Genomic DNA, 19,541 nt, shown 5'->3' on the forward strand with positions numbered 1-19,541 from the left:
ACGTGTGAGGCTCGTGGTGAAAACACTAACAGACCCCTGCTTTTAAAGGTTAAGCAACTGTGTAAGGTAAATACATTTCCACTTATTAAACCATTCCGATTTCTCGGAATTGATTTCCTGTAGATTACTAAAATAAGTGAACATTAGAATTTATGTCAAAATTTAACTTTTGTTGTTTTGTATAATAGCGCCATCTAGTGCTTAGACATGATTCGCAGAAAATTCAGACCTATGACAAATTGCGGATTAAACTACTACACTGTCGTCAAAATTCGTGTTGAAGTAGGAATTGATTTTATCGGTTTATCCTGACTCTTTCACAACCTTTGCACGCCCACTCAACGAAAAGAAAAACACGGGATTTAAAGGTTTTTTGGTCTACAAAATAACCCTCTGTTAAAGTACGAACAGAGAGCCATGTAGTGCCCAAATCATATAAAATAAACAGCGCATTTTAGTTTCATTTCCTTTCCACCCACTTTTTGATGCATCAGGTGACACAAGGAAGCGACGGCGTTAAGAATTCCGATCTATTAGACTGACTACATTTTTGACCAATCATAACAGCCGATTTCATCTCATTCCAAAGGGGGCGGGCAGAAGGGCGGGCTTACTATGTGTTCTGTTCCGCGATGTTGTTTTGTTTGGACTTTTTGGACATTGTGTGTTAGCCGTATTAATGCATGTGTTACTGTGGAACGTGTCTTTAATTGGGAACGCATTATGATGGATTGTAGTAAATAATGTGGAGTTGCAGTGTAAACAAACCCATGATGTTTTCCAAGAGCCTGATCACACCTGTTGATGTGTGAAATCAGACGGTTTCCAGGGACAAGCAGGGTCGTCTGTGACGGGTTACAGATATGCTCAAATTAACCCAAACCTTCGATATTCAGAAAGACGTTATTTCAAGTATTTTGGCAAAAGAAGAAACGCAAATAAGTAAAGGTAAGTGGCAATATATTTAAACGTTGACAAGTAGGAACTGTAAAATGTACGCCTTTCATTCAGAAGTGTTGAGAGGCGAAGTTTTCACTTCTTGTCACTGCGTGAAGACGACGCTAATATAGCAACACTATGTGTGCCAACACTAAAGTTTGTGTCTGCCCCCCGTTTGAATGTTTTATCATTTAAAGAATGTGCAGGTGTCGGTGACCCTCGTATCCTTAACGTTGAAAGGGATGGAGGCGTTGTCTATCACTGGAGAGTAAGTTACTTTTCCGTATAATCGCTTTTAATTTGACAAGTCGTACATGAAGTGTGCGGACAAACACGAAGGGCCAATTTTTACTAAATACTTTACTAATACTAACGTGTTTTATTATATTCTATAAGGGTGCGGCTGGTACTACGAGAATCGGTAAATATGACCCGCATACGAAACAGAACAAGGTAAGTGGAGTGTATAAGGTGTGCTGTGACTGTGTCACTAGGGAGCGCTAGGGCATAGGCGTAGTACAATAGATTAAAAAAATCCAACGCGTGTTTGCCTTTGATACTCGGACTACCTCAGAACGTGTTGGTGTTTTAAAGTTTTGTAAGCTACGTTAAACTGATTGTACTAACTGTTAATTATTCAGTTACTATACCAAAAGTAATATTAAAAGTATGTAATTATTAGCAATATTTTGAGTCTTCACAACCATAAGTGGATTCTTGAAATGTAAGGAGCCAATTAAGAGTCAATATGCAGTGTAGATAATTGAATAGAAGATTAAAATATGTTGTGAAGGACTTCTAGCATTTAAACCATATCCATGTTACTCACAGCGGGGGCACACTCCACTGACCAACCACTCTCTCCTCTCAGCTCCTCTTCACTTTTGACAAGCAGGTGTGTATTTGCGGCTGCTCTCTGAACAAAGAGGAGACTCTTTTAGGTAAGTTCCCCTTTTCATACCTTTTCATCTCAGATAAGTGTAAACTGGTGTGTTTGCACCAAGACCATCCTAAACAGTCCCGTTGTCATTATACACACACTATAATGCCCGCTTCACTTAACAGAAGGGTTTGACTGATATGGCTCATGAGCAGAACCTCTTAAATAGATGCTTTTACATACTTTCAGAAGTAGTAGATAACTGAAGGGGAAGTTACCAGTTTCTATGTATTTTATATGGCCCCTTGTTAAGTTTCCTTACAATTTATGTCCTCTCAAGCTGTAAGTCTGGTCCAATCCTCAAGAGGAGACGAACGCTTCAAACCAGGTATTAAAGCTTATACGCAAAACACACACATACACTATTTACGAGCATCCACTAAGTGCTATCATAAGCTAAAAAGGTCCAAGTAAAGTTCTAACCAGTGAGCCCTCCAGCTGTATTAGACTAGACTAGACTAGATCAGATTACATCGTCAGCCTTGGAACAAACAGTCAAATCTCTGGGTTCACATTCTTCACAAACCTGTTCACATGATAAAGTTAATTATTAACATGCCATGTTCTTGCTGTCTCATGTATTTTATAGTTAAGTAGTTTTTTGTATAGGGAAATGTAACACTGCTTAATCCATAGCTTTATTCCTGCTGTTGTTTTTTTATGTGAAGTATTATTTATGTATAAATGCATTATTCTTTAATTGGTGCTTAGGTTCTTTTGAGTTGAGATAAAAAGTGAGTCCATTGTATGACTATAATTGTAAAGATTGTCATTGTTTTAGCTGGCTATATCATTAGGCCTTAGTCTGCAAGCTCTAATGTATTTGTTTGCTTTCCTAAATACATCCCTCACCCATTTTATTAGACACTTCCTTATGTCTGCCCTGACGGAGCCCTGGGCTTCACCTGTTTCAGAGTTGCATTTAGTATGTGCACAGTTCCAGACTGTGGCCTGTGTGTTGGCAGGCACTCTTCCTCTCCCCTCCTCTGCTTCATCACAGTGTGATATTTACACTTACATTTCATAGAAGATGAGTAAAATAAGTATAAGAAGAAAAACTTAGACAAACAGTAAAATAAGCTATATGAGACAATAATAAGTTGGCTGTGATGTTGTGGGGACATGGTAGTGGATATTATGCTAGTTTGAATTTAGGCACAACAAGGAATCATTTTTGTATGGGGCCACTGCTGGGCTGTGAGTTGTTCCCACCCACAAACCTCCATCCATGCTGTGGTCAGAAATGGCCAATGTGAATTTGTAAAACACTTTACTTTTGGTAGTAAGTAATGTGTAGCAAGGGATGAATGAGAGGGTGTAGCATTTTAAACCCAATTTGTAGGTGTCTTTGTTTAACTGATACACATTCTCTTTTTTTATCTCTCTCCTAGTTTCAAAATTCCTGACTCTTCTCATAGAAATACATCCAGTTAATAACACTAGGGTCCTAAAAGCTGTGGACTGCAGGGTCAAAGTTCAGGTAGTGGGCAGTGATATTAATGATTAACATGTAAACAACACATCTTCCTGAGGGCTTTACAGAACCTTTTATAAAACACTGTAGCTGTTAGCAATAATTTTTTTGTTTGTAATTGTTATTAAACATGCAATTCTATTAAGTATGTCTCCATTATAACACTTCAAAAAGCACAAAACATCAGTTGCATGTTGTAATACACCACTTTACTTTCCTAGTTCAGGAAGGTGGTTATGTTAAAGCTGTTCATGTCTCATGCCCTGTAGTTTCTGTACCCCCACTCGTCACGGAACGCTGTGCTGGAGAGCCACTTGTTGCTGGCAGCAGAGGACGGCTGTATGTACTGGGAGAGTGGGTTTGTACTGTAGTGTATCCCAGTGTGCTCACTGTCTGTTCCACAGGGTTCAGCTATAAGTGATTGTCATTCTTTTTATTCCAGCTGTTGACCAGTTCCACATACCACTGGTGAAACAAGATGGATGTAGAGTTGTGAGTATTTTAATATGTGCAGGGATGACTTATATTCACATCAAATATTTAACAAACATTCACTCACTGGCCACTTTATTAGGTACACTTGTCCAACTGCTCATTAATGCAAATGTTGAATCAGCCAATCACATGGCAGCAACTCAATGCATTTAGGTATGTAGACATGGCCAAGACGATCTGCTGTAGTTCAAACTGAGCATTAGAATGGAGAAGAAAGGTGATTTAAGTGACTTTGAACATGGCATGGTTGATGGTGCCAGACGTCCTGGTCTGAGTATTTCAGAAACTGCTAATTTACTGGGATTTTCACACACAACCATAGGATTTACAGAGAATGGTCAGAAAAAGAGAAAATATCCAGTGAGCGGCAGTTTTGTGGGCACAAATGCCTTGTTGAGGTCAGAGGGGAATGTCCAGACTGATTTGAGATGATAGAATGGCAACATTAACTCAAATAACCTGTCGTTACAACCGAGCCATGCAGAAGAGCATCTCTGAATGCACAACACGTCGTACCTTGAGACGGATGGGTCACAGCAGCAGAAGACCACACTGGGTGCCACTCCTCGTCAGCGAAGAACAGGAAACTGAGGCTATTCGCACATGCTCACAAAAATTGGACAATAGAAGATTGAAAAAATGTTGCCTTGTCTGATGTGTCTCGATTTCTGCAGCGACATTCGGATGGTAGGGTCAGAATTTGGCATCAACAACATGGAAGCATGCCTTGTATCAACAGTTCAGGCTGGTGGTGGTGGTGCAATGTGGGGGATATTTTCCTGGCACACTTTGGGCCCATTAGTACCAATTGAGCATCGTGTCAACTCCACAGCCTACCTGAGTATTGTTGCTGACCATATCCATCCCTTTATTACCACAGTGTACCCATCCCCAACCCACCCAGTTCTGATGGCTACTTCCAGCAGGATAACACGCCATGTCATAAAGCGCTAATCAACTCAGACTGATTTTTTTTCTTACACGACAGTGAGTTCACTGTACTCGAATGGCCTCCACAGTCACCAGATCTCAATCCAATAGAGCTCCTTTAGGATGTGGTGGAACGGGAGATTCACGTCATGGATGTGCAGCCAACAAATCTGCAGCAACTGCGTGATGCTATCATGCCAATATGCACCAGACTCTCTGAGGAATGTTTCCGCTACCTTGTTGAATCTATGCCTGAAGGATTAAGGCAGTTCTGAAGGCAAAAGGGGGTCCAACCCGGTACTTGCAAGGTGTACCTAATAAAGTGGCCACTGAGTATACATCAAATACTACAGTGAAAAGTGCTCCTTTTAGCTTAGTTCATGTCTAGATACTAATGTACTGTGTAAGAGCATGCAACGTGTGTATCACAGTTGTAAGTGAAGGCATCAGGGAATGGCATCGGTGTGGCCTTTGACCTTTGTGCCGCTATACTTAGCATGGGGGAGCTGAGCGTGCTTCTCTGGCCGGCATGGCAGGTGATCCAGAACCCTGAGCGTCTGTCGCGAGACCGAGTGGTGGAGGAGGCATGCTGGCTACAGTGGGACTCGGGCCCTCAGAGACTCTTCTACCTCAGCGGCCGGGTCAGAACCCCTCGGGTTTGCACCACACTGAGCACTGAGCAGCTATGCTGCTTCTTGGTGAAGGAATTGTTGGAGCTGAATAGAGGAATGTGAAACGCTTAGAAAAAGATGTAGATGTTATTTTAACATGAAGGGTGTGTCTTTCTGTGCTTATGTGTGCTGTTAATTGAAGTTGATTCATTTACTTTGCCTCATTGTTATATAATGTATATTCATGCTTCCTTTTGTATGTAGGAGAAACCTGTGGTGAAATGTGTGCAGTTTTTCCCCGATCGCAACTTTGAAACCGTGGTAAACATTCCCACCCTGGTTTATCCAGTATGTTTAATGGTGGGTTAGAGAGTTTTTTTGACAGCTGTTGCTTTGGTGTTTGACAGTTTGAACTCCCCCTGGAACTGCCCAGCAATTTGTTCACCTCTGTGAGGTAAGCGACACATTAGTCTTCATTCTTGAAAGTAATGATTTCTTATAAATAGTGAAATAGTGGTGCCGGCCATCTTTATGGCTGTGGTTTGAACAGGTTTGTTAACTTTGGACATGACCACATCCAAGAACAGGAGGAGGAGGGACCGAAGCTGGTTGTATTTACAGACAGAACAGGCAAGAGACTTGATGACAATTCATTCTCAGGACACTGAAATGGTTTTGATTGCTGTTCACATATTCATGTATCCATGTATTCACATATGTCTTATGACTAAGTCAGTGTTTATTGCTGTTTTCTATTCCTCACTGACCTGACTTGGGATAGAGAGTAAGTTGCACCTCTCGTCACTCATCATTCTTGACAATCAAAGTTCGCAGAAGGCACATATCAAAATGCCTGATCAGCAAACCTTTGCAAAACTGGCTCCATGAATTGAAGAGTATAATAGACAGTTCCTCCAAATGAACCAAAGAGCCAAAGCGGTTAAAGAAGCAGCGTGTCTGTTTTAACTATCCTCATTTTAATCAAGTAAAATATGATAATTATAAAATAAATAAAAGAGTGGTAAGCCTGGAAAATGGATCCTGAAATCTTTAAAATCTTATCATTTTCAGCATTTTAATATTGCTTAATTGCTGTTAATTGACCTACTCCAGATTGCTGTGGTTCTCTGATTGCTCTGTAAACGTGTCTGTTTGTCTCTGTGTTAGAAGCCTAATTGTTTTGTGTTTTCTCTTCTTGCACAAGTGCAGAAGGGTGATTAACTCAGAGATTTCCAACATTCCGCTCACAGAATTCTTCTGTGATGAAGTGCTCTGCTATTTTTGCTGTGTACTTGAGCATTGATTGACCTCACACAGGTTCACTAGCACAAAATGATAAAGCACATATTCCTGATCAAAAAAAGTGTACTATATACAAAACACACTGTTTCCTTTACAGGGACCATGTGTGTGTGCTACAGCCACCCCATGAAAGGGTTTAAAGAAAATACATACACCATTGCCTTTGTGCACAGAGGTAACCTACAAGAAACGGCGCATGACTTGTAAATTGGCACACATTTGGATGCCTTTGGATGTCTTAACAACTGTGTGGTTCCACCCAACTTCCCAGGCTTCAGTAAGACCTTCACCATAGCTCTGGAGCACACAACTATGCCCGCCCATGCACCGAACCTCCACCCTGTCTTCATCCATCTTGGTGAGTGCAGATGCTGGTGCTTACACATTACAACTGCAGCCGGGCCCAACCTGCAAGATCATGCCTATTTTCTATTTTAAGGACTCGTTTTTCTGGTAGGGATGCATGTATGTTTGTGTAGATTTTGGTGTGGATTATATGCATGTATTAAATGCGTGTATTATATGTGGGTATCATGTGCATGGATTATGTGCTTGGATAATCCAGTGGGGACTGAGGTATGAACTCTGCCCTCCACTCCCCCCACAGGGTATTACATTGTGGTTTATCTAGCTGGGCACTTTCTCCACTTGATCAACTGCAGGCAGCAGGACCTGCTGTGTCACAGCCTCTTCCTGTCAGGTGAGGCCGGGCAGCTTCCATTACAGATTACAATAGGGAATGGTAGGAACACACTGCCCCATCCACTAAAAGCCATCAAAGCCACTGGACACAGTGGCACAACACCGCTGGTGTGGGCTTGATGAGTGTACGTGGGAAAGGTATGTATAATGAAAGTGGGAGGGGTATGTAACACCACTTTAATAGAAATATGTAAACCAAAAATAACTGGTGAAAAGTGGTTCTGGATTCAGAAAATGACCAGTGAAGAATTGGGAAGAGGGTGGCCAACAAATTTTGCAAGACACCAGTCAGTAAATGTACACCTCGATAGTTGTAATGTGAACTCTGCGTATTTGTAATGAAGTGGTAGATGAGCAGATGTTTGTATTACTGCGGGCTCTCCCACACATTTCGCCTGTGTGTCTGTAGGTGCAGATGCTCACGTGGAGGGGCTGGGAGCCGGCAGCGTGGTGGCCAGTGTCTGGGGCCGCAGGGTCCTGGATGTGCAGGCGGGCAGGATATACGAGGGCGACCTCAGCCACGACTTTCTCCTCCAGCTCCTGAGCCCGGCCAGGCCTGAGGCTCAGTGTCTCGCCGCCCTGCACTGCATGCTGGTCCACCTGGGACCCGACCAACATCTGGAGGACAAGGTGGGGTTTGTTGAGAGGGGTGGAGCTTAAGACTGTGGGTTTAGTAAAGGGGGGGGCCTTTAGCTTGAAAGTAACTCTAAGTAAATGAGAGCGTTGTGTGAGGGGAAACTAAAATCCAGGCATAAATGACTGGCTGCCCGGATGTTGTGTTTGTGTTGCGTGTGGGACGGGAGTGGGGATGGACAACATGGCCAGCGTTCCTAAGTCTAACATCCGCCTCTGTCCAGATCATCGAGTGGATCAGCGAGAACGTGATGAGCTTCGATGCTTTTGATCCGATCCAGGAGTTTATACTGGGTGAGTGTGAAGCAGACCGGGCCTGAGTGGCTGTTGGACGTCACCGTCCTTTCAGCTAATGGAAGTGTTCGAGATGCTAACCAGCCCTCTCTGATTTCAGCGTCCCTGTACCGGATCTGCTATCAGCAGTCCCTGAGTCTGGACGTATTGCTGCCATACTCTTCTGTGTTTGAGAAGAAGGTGATGAATTCTAGTCCTACTTTTGAAAAGATTTTCTGTGGACAGTCTTCATTTAGATTTAGATTTATATGTTTTTGAGTACGACTCGTGTATTCTGCAGGGACCACCAATGTAACTCACAATCATACAGAACACACTTCACATTAGAACCAAGGAGTACATAACATAAGGCCTTGTGCACCCATAAAGAGTACCACATTCTGTAATGAGATCAAACTGATCTAATGAAACTATCATTATACAAATGTATAATTCATTCAGAGTAGCAGTACATTTTTCATTTTTCAGAACCCATTCTAAAAAGCCTTGCTCTCAGTGTAAATATGACAGTGACCATTGTACCTATGAGGGTTAGTAAGGCAAGAGTGGAGGTGCTAGATGATCAGTAAGTGCTCTGTTTCTGATTTTGTTGCATCTTATGAGAAAGATGAACTCAAATTGGTGGTTCAAATAATTTTTGCAAAATATAATATTTGGAAAATGTGCACAGGGAACTTGATTTCAGAACTAGCCAGTGTTTCCAAAGGCAGGAACCAATGTCACCCGTTCTACAATGCCATCAGAGCTGTTCTCTAGCCAAGGAACTGAGAGGACCTTTAATTTGTAGTGTAGCAATCTGTAGTGTAACAATGCTGACACATGACACGTGTGGTGACATTTTCGCATTCTTTATTCCTGTGTGTGACTTCGAGCCTCCACCAAAACAGCTCTGCTTTTGTGCTGCAGAAGCTCCCGGTAGCGCTGACTGCTCTTCCTGGAGTGAAGTGCACCCCCGAGTTGCTGGCCCAGCCAGTCATCAAAGGAAAGGTAGACACCGCGTGATACCGCGTGACACACCCAACCTTTCAAAACACTGTGTAATGGTTGGCAGTTAGACTGGATGTGGTATGGGGTTTAGCCTGATGTGAAGTGTGAAGAAATCAAATATTAATTTGCCTAGGCTGTTGATGAAACATTGAACCGCAGTATGCACAATGACTGCTAGATGGCAGAAGAGAGCCAAATCAATTTAGCACAGAGTGGTTAAGTCTAATCAGGTAATCTTTCCTTGTCCCTCCAAAAAGTGATGAGACCAAGAAAAAATGTGTGTGCTGTAGACTAGTACGATATAGAAAAGACTGCAGGAACCTGTTCCTACAAAAAATGTCATAGATCTGTGTGTATCTCTATATATCTACTGATATATTTTGCATGTGTATATCCGAATATGTATATTTTGTAATATTTTTATAATTTCATGTAAGATTTTCAGTAGGAATCAATCCTATAATGAATCAATCCTGATGGTCTCATGTGTGCAATTAACAATTACTAACACCCATATGCAGTAGTTTCAGACCTTGTTTTTGGTCCTGTGTGCATAAGGCCAGAAACCTGCAGGGTTACTGGGAGGAGCTGCAGTGGATTATTGAAAGGTCGAGGTATTTTGAGGCAGTGCCCAATCCTCGATATCGAACCTCCCAGATAAGAAGTGACTGGACAAAGCTGCAGGCCTCCCTGGTGAGCAGCTGAGATCACAGCATCACTGTTCTTATTATTTTAACAGTTACCCTATAAACAACTGAGTGTGAGTGCTTTATTTAGTTTAAAGTTTGGCTTGTTGTCCTAGTGTTAACATTTAACAAGGTGAATGTATGCAACTCCATGTTGGATGTCTAAGCTTTGATATGTGTGTTTGCTTCACCAATGATCAGAACATTGTGTTGTGTGTGCTTTATATTACTGATAGTTGACATTAACTTTATTACAGAACTCTGAGAAAAAGAAATCCTCTAATGACCTTCGAAATCTTGAGGAAAACACCAAAAAGTAGGTGGAGAGCAGTGTAAGGGGAATGCAGTGGTGGGGGGGGGGGGGGTATGCAGGGAGGGAGGGTGTGTGTGAGAGAGAGAGAGAGAGAGAGAGAGAGAGAGAGAGAGACGATGATGAGGAGGTGTGTGTGTGAGAGAGAGACGGTGAGGGTGTGTGTGTGAGAGAGAGAGACGGTGAGGGGGTGTGTGTGTGTGAGAGAGAGAGAGAGAGAGAGAGAGACGACAAGGGTGTGTGTGTGTGTGTGAGAGGGAGAGACGGTGAGGGTGTGTGTGAGAGAGGGAGAGAGACGACGAGGGTGTGTGTGTGTGTGAGCGAGAGAGAGGGAGATGGTGAGGGTGTGTGTGTGTGTGTGTGTGTATATGTGTGAGGGAGAGAGAGATGATGAGGGTGTGTGTGTGTGTGAGCGAGAGAGAGAGAGAGAGACGGTGAGGGTGTGTATCTGTGAGTGGGAGGAAAGGGAAACCATTCATACTGAGAGCACAGCACATATTCATATCGTAGACTGTTGTGCTGCCATGCAACTGTGTGCACACACCCTAAACTAAGGGAAAAAATGTCACCATGTATATTCATGGCAACCCATTAATATTTGCTTTAGAAACATTTACTGTCTTTATTTATTCTCTCCCTGTAGGAACTAAGTCCCACTGATGCAAAGCAACATTATGTTAAACAATCTCCACAATGTTTGTACTTCAATCTAAATACACTGAAACAGGCAGGTTGTATGTCGTCATATGGAAAATTGAAAGGACACAGCTTGCTTGTCTTAGATCGCTCTTTCTTGTCCCTCTTTCTAGAGTAATGTTGACGGTGGACACGTGGCGTTTAGGTGAGTGAAGCAAACAGCATGCTGTGTGTGTGTTGCTGGGCTGAAGTAGCAGGAGCAGGTCTGGTACAGAGGGGTCATTCCCCCTGCTGGGCTACAGGAAATGGCCTTCGCTTTGCCTTGTCTAGCAGTTCACGGTCACACATTCTGGTTCCCACGAGAGCACTTTTCACATTTACGTGTAATTAAACACAGACATAATGAAAAAGAAAAACAAAAGACAAAAGAGTGCAGCAGTGTGACATAAGCAGGAGCATCCCCCTCTCTACATGGTTTTTCCACAGAATCATTTTACCATGACATCCACAAATCACAATAAATTGTCTCTGTACACACACACACACACACACACACACTATTATTATAGTGGGGGTGACCGGTGATGTCAGCATCTGTATCTCTGCAGATAAGAGAGTGGTTCCTCTCTTCCAGGAGGAGGATCTACCCCAGAGGGCACTGGTGGGACTGGTAAGTTTATTATTCTATTCTAGCGCAGTTGACCAAAATCCTCCTGATGGTCCTGGTCCTGCTATCAGTACCTGAGGGAAATCTCGATGAGTTGGATCATGTATGCTGGATTAGGGTGATAAGTTAAATTAATTTATAGGTTTTACTTTCTTTGGTCTTAGACCTAGAAATCACAAAAGCACCCAAAGTTTGCTCCTGGGTAAAATAATTCCTGCTCTTGAAAAATATGCACAGGAAGTCAGTTGCAGTCTGATTGTCATTTGAAACAAATCTTAGAAATACTAAAAAGTTTCCATTTTTCTAAACATTTTGATTATGAACAGTATGTTTGATTATGTTTTGATTATGAACCATGTTACATCTCAATTTCACTCTGTCAGTTACAGCAATTAAATTATTGTCACTGTGTAGTCATTAACTGTATTCACAGTCAGGGAGTCAAGTCACTGCACAGTGACGGGGGCCAGTGTGATGGGGGCCAGTGTGATGGGGGCCAGTGTTGTCTCAGTCAAACAATTAAGATCAATCAAGATTGTTGGCAGATCTTCATGTACAATGTTTTTGTGAAGACTGAGACATTTGTTATACCATTTGGTAGGAGTTTCACCATTAACAGGGTGGTGAATGTCCTTCTTTTTCAGATGGTGGACAAGCTTCGTGAACACTTGAATGGGCATCTGCCTCGGCTGGGCAAGAAGAAGATCGATATGCTGGCACTGAATTACGTGGCCAAGCTGGTCCGTATGCTACTGTCTGATTCAGCTTAAGGCCACTTTTAGCTCATTTACACTTTGCACCACAAAGTTGTGGATCTGAATGGGTTGATAATACTCTTATGCTCACTTTAGTTGACTTTGGCTGTTAACATCAGGAAGTTTGATAATGCACATAATGTCCTGCTCAACATGTAAATGATCAGTGACGCATTAAAAAACCCCCAGAGAACTGTGCTGAAACACGAAGGGTAAAGAGGATGTGCTTTTAGTGGTGTCACTTCCTGTTTGCACAGCAGAGGAAACGTGGATAAGCGAAGCCAGGCAGTGTCCGTGTGTGTGTGTGTGTGTGTGTGTGTGTGTGTGTGATCACATGTGTACAGTTGGTACACCAACATGCTTAGCTTGTGCTTTGTAGACCGGGATATCTATTCTCACTGAAAACAGGAATTTAATGTGAATCACTTTATGACTAATCTAGATGGTCATCATGCGAGAGTGGCACTGCTACATTTTGTTGCAGCAAGTTGAAGAAGGCAGGGAAAGTCAAATAATAATATAATATAATAATATACCAGGCATATATGATGCATGTCACAGCCTGTAAGAAAGAATCACTTGAGGTCCATAATGTACTCTTTTTCTAAACCATACCTGAAATAATATATGGGGGAAAATCTTTTTGGTGCTTGTGAAAGTGAGTGAGGTCCTGCAACATGGCCATGTGTTTTGTGTGTAGCTGGAACTGGTCAGACACATGCTGGAGTCGGTGTGGTTGAAGCTGAACCTGGGGCCCACCGTGGTCTGCCTGTGAGTGCTGCTCTCGTATCAAAGCCTTCCAATGATGTCAGCTGTATACAGTGAGGAAAATAAGTATTTGAAAAGTATTTGGACACCCTGTGACTTTCTAAGTTCTCCCACTTAGAAATCATGGAGGGGTCTGGAATTTTGTATAATTTTTAATTGATTTATTTGTGCGTTACTGCCGCAAGTAAGTATTTGAACACCTGTAAAAATCAATGATAAATATTTGGTACAGTAGCCTTTGTTTGCAATTATAGAGGTCAAACATTTCCTGTAGTTTTTTCACCAGGTTTGCACACACTGCCCACTTCAGTTGACTTCAGCAGGAAGTATGATAATAGACATTATGTCCTGATCAACATGTAGTGATCAGTGAAACTCAGTGTTCTCTTTTATCCCGAGTGTCTTTCTGCAGCTCCCTCTACCCTCACAGTGGGGAAAATAAGTATTTAGTCAGTCACCAATTGTGCAAGTTCTCCCACTGAGAGAGGCCTGTATTTGACATCATAGGTAGACCTCAACTATGAGAGACAAAATGTGAAAAAAAAAATTGAGAAAATCAATTTGTCTGACTTTTAAAGAATTTATTTGCAAATAATGGTGGAAAATAAGTATTTGGTCACCTACAAACAAGCAAGACTTCTGGCTGTCACAGACCTGTAACTTCTTTTTTAAGAGGCTCCTCTTTCCCCCACTCATTACCTGTATTAATGGCACCTGTTTGAAGTCGTTAACAGTATAAAAGACACCTGCCCACAACCTCAAACAGTCGCACTCCAAACTCCACTATGGTGAAGACGAAAGAGCTGTCGGAGGACACCAGAAACCGAATTGTAGACCTGCACCAGGCTGGGAAGACTGAATCTGCAATAGGCAAGCAGCTTGGTGTGAAGAAATCTACTGTGGGAGCAATAATCAGAAAATGGAAGACCTACAAGACCACTACTAATCTCCCTCGATCTGGGGCTCCACGCAAGATCTCAGCCCGTGGGGTCAAAATGATCACAAGAACGGTGAGGAAAAATCCCAGAACCACAAGGGGGGATCTAGTGAATGACCTGCAGAAAGCTGGGACCAACATTACAAAGGCTACCATCAGCAACACACTACGACGCCAGGGACTCAGATCTTGCAGTGCCAGACGTGTCCCCCTGCTTAAGCCAGTCCATATCCAGGCACGTCTGAAGTTTGCTAGAGAGCATTTAGATGTTCCAGAAGAGTATTAGGAGAATGTCATATGGTCAGATGAAACCAAAGTAGAACTATTTGGTAAAAACACAACTCGTCGTGTTTGGAGGACAGTGAATGCTGAGTATTGAGTATTGAGATGAACTTCTGTCATTGACCAAATACTTATTTTCCCACCATTATTTGCAAATAAATTCTTTAAAACTCAGACAAAATGATTTTCTCAATTTTTTCACATTTTGTCTCTCATAGTTGAGGTCTACCTATGATGTCAATTACCGGCCTCTCTCATCTTTTTAAGTGGGAGAACTTGCACAATTGGTGACTGACTAAATACTTATTTTCCCCACTGTACATGGTCATGGGCCCTTCTGACCTGTATAAGGGCTGGAGCTGTTCCACCCCAAGCTCTTTGGTGGGTGTTCCTGGTAAGTCCAGTCTCTAGGATGCCATATTGTGTGAGGCAGATATCTGACCTCATCACAAACACATAAAAAAAGGGATTTTTTGGGATCTTCTCCAGATCAGCCAGGTTTCTGGGCTCCCTCCAAAGATTTTCTATAGGGTTTAGGTTCAGAACCTTGATATGCTTCTCACGGAAACACTCCTCGGTTATCCTGGCTGTGTGCTTTGGGTCATTGTCATGTTGAAAGACCCAGCCACGACCCATCTTCAATGCTCTAACTGAAGGAAGGAGGTTGTTCCCCAAAATCTTGCAATACATGGCCCCGGTCATCCTCTCCTTAATACAGTGCAGTCGTCCTGTCCCATGTGCAGAGAAACACCCCCAAAGCATGATGCTTCCACTCCCATGCTTCACAGTAGGGATGGTGTTTTTGGAATGGTACTCATCATTATTTGTCCTCCAAACAGGGCGAGTGGAATTAAGACCAAAACGTTCTATTTTTACTTATTTTCCTCACTTCTGACCACAGAACTTTCTCCCATGAATCCTCTGGATCATCTAAATGGTAATGGGCAAACTTAAGACGGGCCTGGACGTGTGCTGATTTAAGCAGGGGAACCTTCCATGCCGTGCATGACTTTAAACTATGACGTCTTAGTGTATTACCCACAGTAACCTTGGAAACAGTGGTGCCATCTCTCTTCATGTCATTGACCGGCTCCTCCCATGCACTTTCTTAGGATCATTGCTGCACCACGAGGTGAGATCTTTCATGGAGCCCCAGCCCGAGCCAGCTTTACAGTCATGTTTAGCTTCTTCCATTTTCTAATACTTGCTCCAACAGTTGATCTTTTTTCACCAAGCTGCTTGGCAGCTACTTATTTGCAGCAGTAACACACAAATTAATTGTTAAAAAAATACATTGTGATTTCTGGATTTTCTTTTTTGATTACGTCTCTCACAGTAGACATGCACCTAAGATGAAAATTTCAGATCCCTCCATGATTTCTAAGTGGGAGAACTTGCAAAGTTGCAGAGTGTTTGAATACTTATTTTCCTCACTGTAAATAGTGACTGTAGCCATCCCTTCTGTGTGCTGTCTACCCTCTAGTAAAGAACAGGGCAGCCAAAAGGACTGGGCAATGTTTCACATGATGTGCCGGATTCTGGAAGCCCTGCAAGGACTCTGTCTGCCCCTACCACCTGGTGAGAGATGTTCTGCACTGGTGTTCCTACCTCAATAGCACGTGGACCTCACCATTCACTTCTCAACACCTCTGCTGTTTGCAGGACTTTTACACATGGTTTGATGGACACCTGTGAAATTGTATGATGGATTCAGCTTTAGACTTATGAGTTATGTTCTAATGCCAGACAGAAGTATCTTCTGAATACCGATCATAAACATGATTTGGGTTATGTTGTATTGTTTTTTCCTCTGATAGAAATATGTATAAGCTGTTATTATCTTCAGTAAACACTAGATAGTGCCTGTTTGAATTCAATTGCATTATTATTGGAATTAAACAGCCATTGGAGGTTAGTAACTCCTGGTTTCTTATTGTGTGAGCGCACATGTAGGTTATTCAACGCTTTTGACTGTGCTGGGGATGCGCTGTCTACCACGCCACACTTTCCTGCAGTACGTGGACCATGGCTTTCTACAACTCACCGAGGCCTTTGTGTCACGTCTTATGACTGGTACAATACACACAAACACACACGGTTACATATAAAGGAGCACGACTTTGGGGAAAGAATATGTACATATGCTATATCAGCTCAATGTCATGAAAATGCAGTAATGTGGGACATTTGCTATTTGTTAGAAAACCAGTGATTTGTTAGGCCACTTTCATGGGTGAAGGCGAGGAGCGAGACAGCATGCAGACGTTAGTTCAGTTTTATTCTAAGAAAGGTGGAATGGAAATTTTTAACAGGAATAAAATGAACATAACAGGGAAGCAAACCAGAAATGAAAGGAGAAAAACTACAAGGAGAAACTTTTGATCTTTCATAAAGCAAAGACAAAGAATGACAATAAGGACTAGAAGAGCAAGATGCACTGACACTTGTAAAGATACAAGAAACACCTGGATATGGTCAAGCTACAGGGTGGAGACGCAAACAAAAACAGAACCACATGGTGGCACAGCCACAATGAAACAGGACTGAAAATAAAAGCACAGGAACCGCAACAAATCAAATCGAATATATTTATATAGCGCTTTTCAACAACAACAACAATTTGCAACAACAGAGGGGAAATCCATGATAGCTACTTATTTGCATTTTACGTCAGTATTAAAGATGGAAATAATGTACTGAAGAATTGTGCCTCTCTAGTCTTAGTACAAGATCAGATCTTTTAATTTTCAGTGCATCTACCCTTTTGTATGAGTCATCAGTGAGTCAGTAGACCACAGAGCATTTATTGGCAGCATTCACCTTGCTCTAGACATCTTAAGAGGTGCAGTAACTCTAACCGTTATAAAGGGTTGATTTAAATTTTATTCTCTGTGTTATGCTTAAATGTTAACGTCCACAGTAACCGAGTGTCATTTACAGATGAGTAATCGCACAAGCACGTGCACACAAACATTGTCTGTTAAAGTGCCCTCTGAAATCTCTCCAGCAGGGTTTAGTTTATGACCAGTGTACAAGTTCCGTTGGATCTGCCCTGATTCCTGGCACTGAGGCCATACAAGCAGCTGTTGAAAGCATGCAAAGTAGAAAACTGAGAGCTGGACTCTGACACACTAAAACTGTTAAATTACAAGGGCACTTCTGTTACCTTTCAGAGTACACAGTGCCATAATCATCAAAGGTACAGAAAAGAGAAATGGGTTCTTCAAGGTGCAGTTGTTTATTAGCAATAGCAGGAAACAAGATCGTGCTTACTATAATTGTGTCATTCTCCCTGTGTATTCTCCTGCTCTACATGTTGGTTTACTCTTTGTTGGTAGATCTAGATAACAGTGATTGCAACGAAGAACTAAAGTTCAGTGTCCTGAAAAGACTTCCTGAGGTAACACCTGTGTAGTAATATTTGATAGTTCTACTGAAATTAGTGTCTCCGTGAATGTAGACCAACTACGTTACAGAAAATGTCTGTGTGTGAGCATGTGTAAATAAATGGAATGTGTGAGTGTACAAGTTCACCTACTGATGTTATTATAATTATAATTAAAATATAATTATTTTCTCATTCTAATGCACCCTGTGGAGGTGCATCAAAGAACCTAGCTGATTACCTCACTGATCAAACCTAATTCACCTCACTGATCAGCCCTGCTTTTCAATCCTAATTCACCTTACTGATCAGCCCTGCTTTTCAATCTTAATTCACCTTACTGATCAGCCCTGCTTTTCAATCCTAATTCACCTTACTGATCAGCCCTGCTTCTCAGTCCTGATTACCGCTCTTAACATTTCTCTTAAATCCACTCACAACACTGCTTTTGAAAGGCATGGCATGTGAAATGTCCTGTAATTGCCTAACGTAAACCACAGCATGTATGTGAAATAATTTAAGCCTAAATCACATTTAAAGCTGCTGTTGTTTTGTTGATGTTGTTGTTGAAATCATCATTTGGACTGAATGAATGATGGTGAGTGAGCCTGTCTTCCTGTTCCTGTCTTTGGTTCTAGTCTTTGAAACAGCGAGCTTGTCAGCTTTGGGATCATCCAGTTAGCTCAGCATGCATCTCCAGAGAATATGTGAGAGCTCTGCTAGAGAAGCACACCAAGACCAAAGTGAGTCTAGTGTTCTAATCAGTCAAAGCCCAATTAATCCTAAAGTCTAGCTAACGACTCAGTCTGGCCATGATGTAATTATTGAGGATATAGTTGTATCATAACATGGTTCCATATGAAATGGGCATAAAAAAACTTTTAAAATAATGCAAAATGTGAAAATGTCAGAAGATCTGCTAGATTGGTGAGTGGAACAGTATGTATATCCTGGTTGCTGGGTATTACACAACACAATCGATTGTAGCATGTTGGCATGATTAATCCCACAAAAAAGTGAAAGGTTGCTGTCTAAATACTCAACTCTGGTAATATTAAACAGTTTTGTCATATTTTTAATTGTCATGATATGCTAAGCGAAACATTTTTGAGAGCTTACAATGTGACTGGCTGGACCGTATTTTTGGTGCATTCTGTGGTTTAAATTCCATGTTTGATGTTTCACAGAGCTCATTGCAGTTGGACAAAGACAAGACACGCTTCCAGCCAGAGTTTCTGCCACTAGCCTATCTCGCCAGTGTTCTTTCAGACATGGAAAATCAAGGTAATGTGTGTGAGACGTTTGTGCTGAAATGCAGAACTGCCAGCATGGACTCCAGCGTAAACATGAGTGTGTGTGTTTGCTGTACTCTAGCTCCAGACCCCTTCCAGGAACAGGAGAACGTGGATGCCAGCTTTGTGGAGGAAACGGCACTAAAACAGACTCTGATCAAGCTAGGCCTGGAGGACAAGTAAGATCAGCCCAGAAAGGAGGGGTGTGGACTCTCGAGGGATGAGCCAGCCAAATGTGTCTGAAACACCCAGTCAGAACAACACAGAAAAACGAGAAACAGGAGCAGGTCCTTAAAATTGTGTCCCTTAGAAAAGTGGAGACTTAACACACCATGCGAGTTACCCGCACACACCAGCACATTCTCGGGAAGGCAGGAAACTTCACAGAGCTCCCAAACATGCACACGGCAATGGGCGCTGTTCCTGACTTGAAAATGTATATGCAAGTAAAAACTGCATAACTGATTGAGCTTTTTATAGTCTATTAACTTTCTGTAATTGTGTAACTGTCACAAG

The 19,541-nt window shown here is 42.1% G+C and overlaps 1 protein-coding gene across 4 annotated transcripts; it reads left to right on the forward strand.

Moving 5' to 3' along the window:
* Positions 1 to 611: 611 nt before the first annotated feature.
* gsap (gamma-secretase activating protein) lies at positions 612 to 19,490 on the forward strand. Of its 4 annotated transcripts, XM_077006467.1 has the most exons (31): positions 612 to 948; positions 1,137 to 1,207; positions 1,336 to 1,392; positions 1,811 to 1,880; positions 2,160 to 2,207; positions 3,271 to 3,359; positions 3,623 to 3,692; positions 3,796 to 3,845; positions 5,315 to 5,419; positions 5,654 to 5,710; positions 5,797 to 5,843; positions 5,940 to 6,019; positions 6,789 to 6,866; positions 6,963 to 7,049; positions 7,299 to 7,391; positions 7,803 to 8,023; positions 8,251 to 8,320; positions 8,421 to 8,500; positions 9,227 to 9,307; positions 9,866 to 10,000; positions 10,251 to 10,309; positions 11,113 to 11,144; positions 11,548 to 11,609; positions 12,251 to 12,346; positions 13,062 to 13,132; positions 15,832 to 15,926; positions 16,302 to 16,421; positions 17,687 to 17,748; positions 18,372 to 18,476; positions 18,921 to 19,017; positions 19,108 to 19,490. In XM_077006467.1, exons 1-31 carry the CDS (start codon positions 864 to 866, stop codon positions 19,206 to 19,208), a joined length of 2,574 nt encoding a protein of 857 aa, XP_076862582.1. In that variant the 5' UTR covers positions 612 to 863; the 3' UTR covers positions 19,209 to 19,490. The 4 variants fall into 4 exon arrangements, with proteins under 4 accessions (XP_076862582.1, XP_076862583.1, XP_076862584.1 ...); XM_077006468.1 differs by lacking the exons at positions 17,687 to 17,748; positions 18,372 to 18,476; XM_077006469.1 differs by lacking the exons at positions 17,687 to 17,748; positions 18,372 to 18,476; positions 18,921 to 19,017; positions 19,108 to 19,490 and having other exon boundaries at positions 16,291 to 16,425.
* Positions 19,491 to 19,541: the final 51 nt, after the last annotated feature.

The sequence above is a fragment of the Brachyhypopomus gauderio genome, chromosome 5, assembly GCF_052324685.1.
Source record: "Brachyhypopomus gauderio isolate BG-103 chromosome 5, BGAUD_0.2, whole genome shotgun sequence".
In the NCBI taxonomy this organism is placed as follows: domain Eukaryota; kingdom Metazoa; phylum Chordata; class Actinopteri; order Gymnotiformes; family Hypopomidae; genus Brachyhypopomus; species Brachyhypopomus gauderio.

Coding starts and splice junctions, on each gene's coding strand:
- gsap (XM_077006467.1), top strand. CDS start 864: ATGCTCAAATTAACCCAAACCTTCGATATTCAGAAAGACGTTATTTCA. Junction 6,867..6,962: donor CATTGCCTTTGTGCACAGAG/GTAACCTACAAG, acceptor CCAACTTCCCAG/GCTTCAGTAAGACCTTCACC. Junction 11,610..12,250: donor AGAGGGCACTGGTGGGACTG/GTAAGTTTATTA, acceptor CTTCTTTTTCAG/ATGGTGGACAAGCTTCGTGA.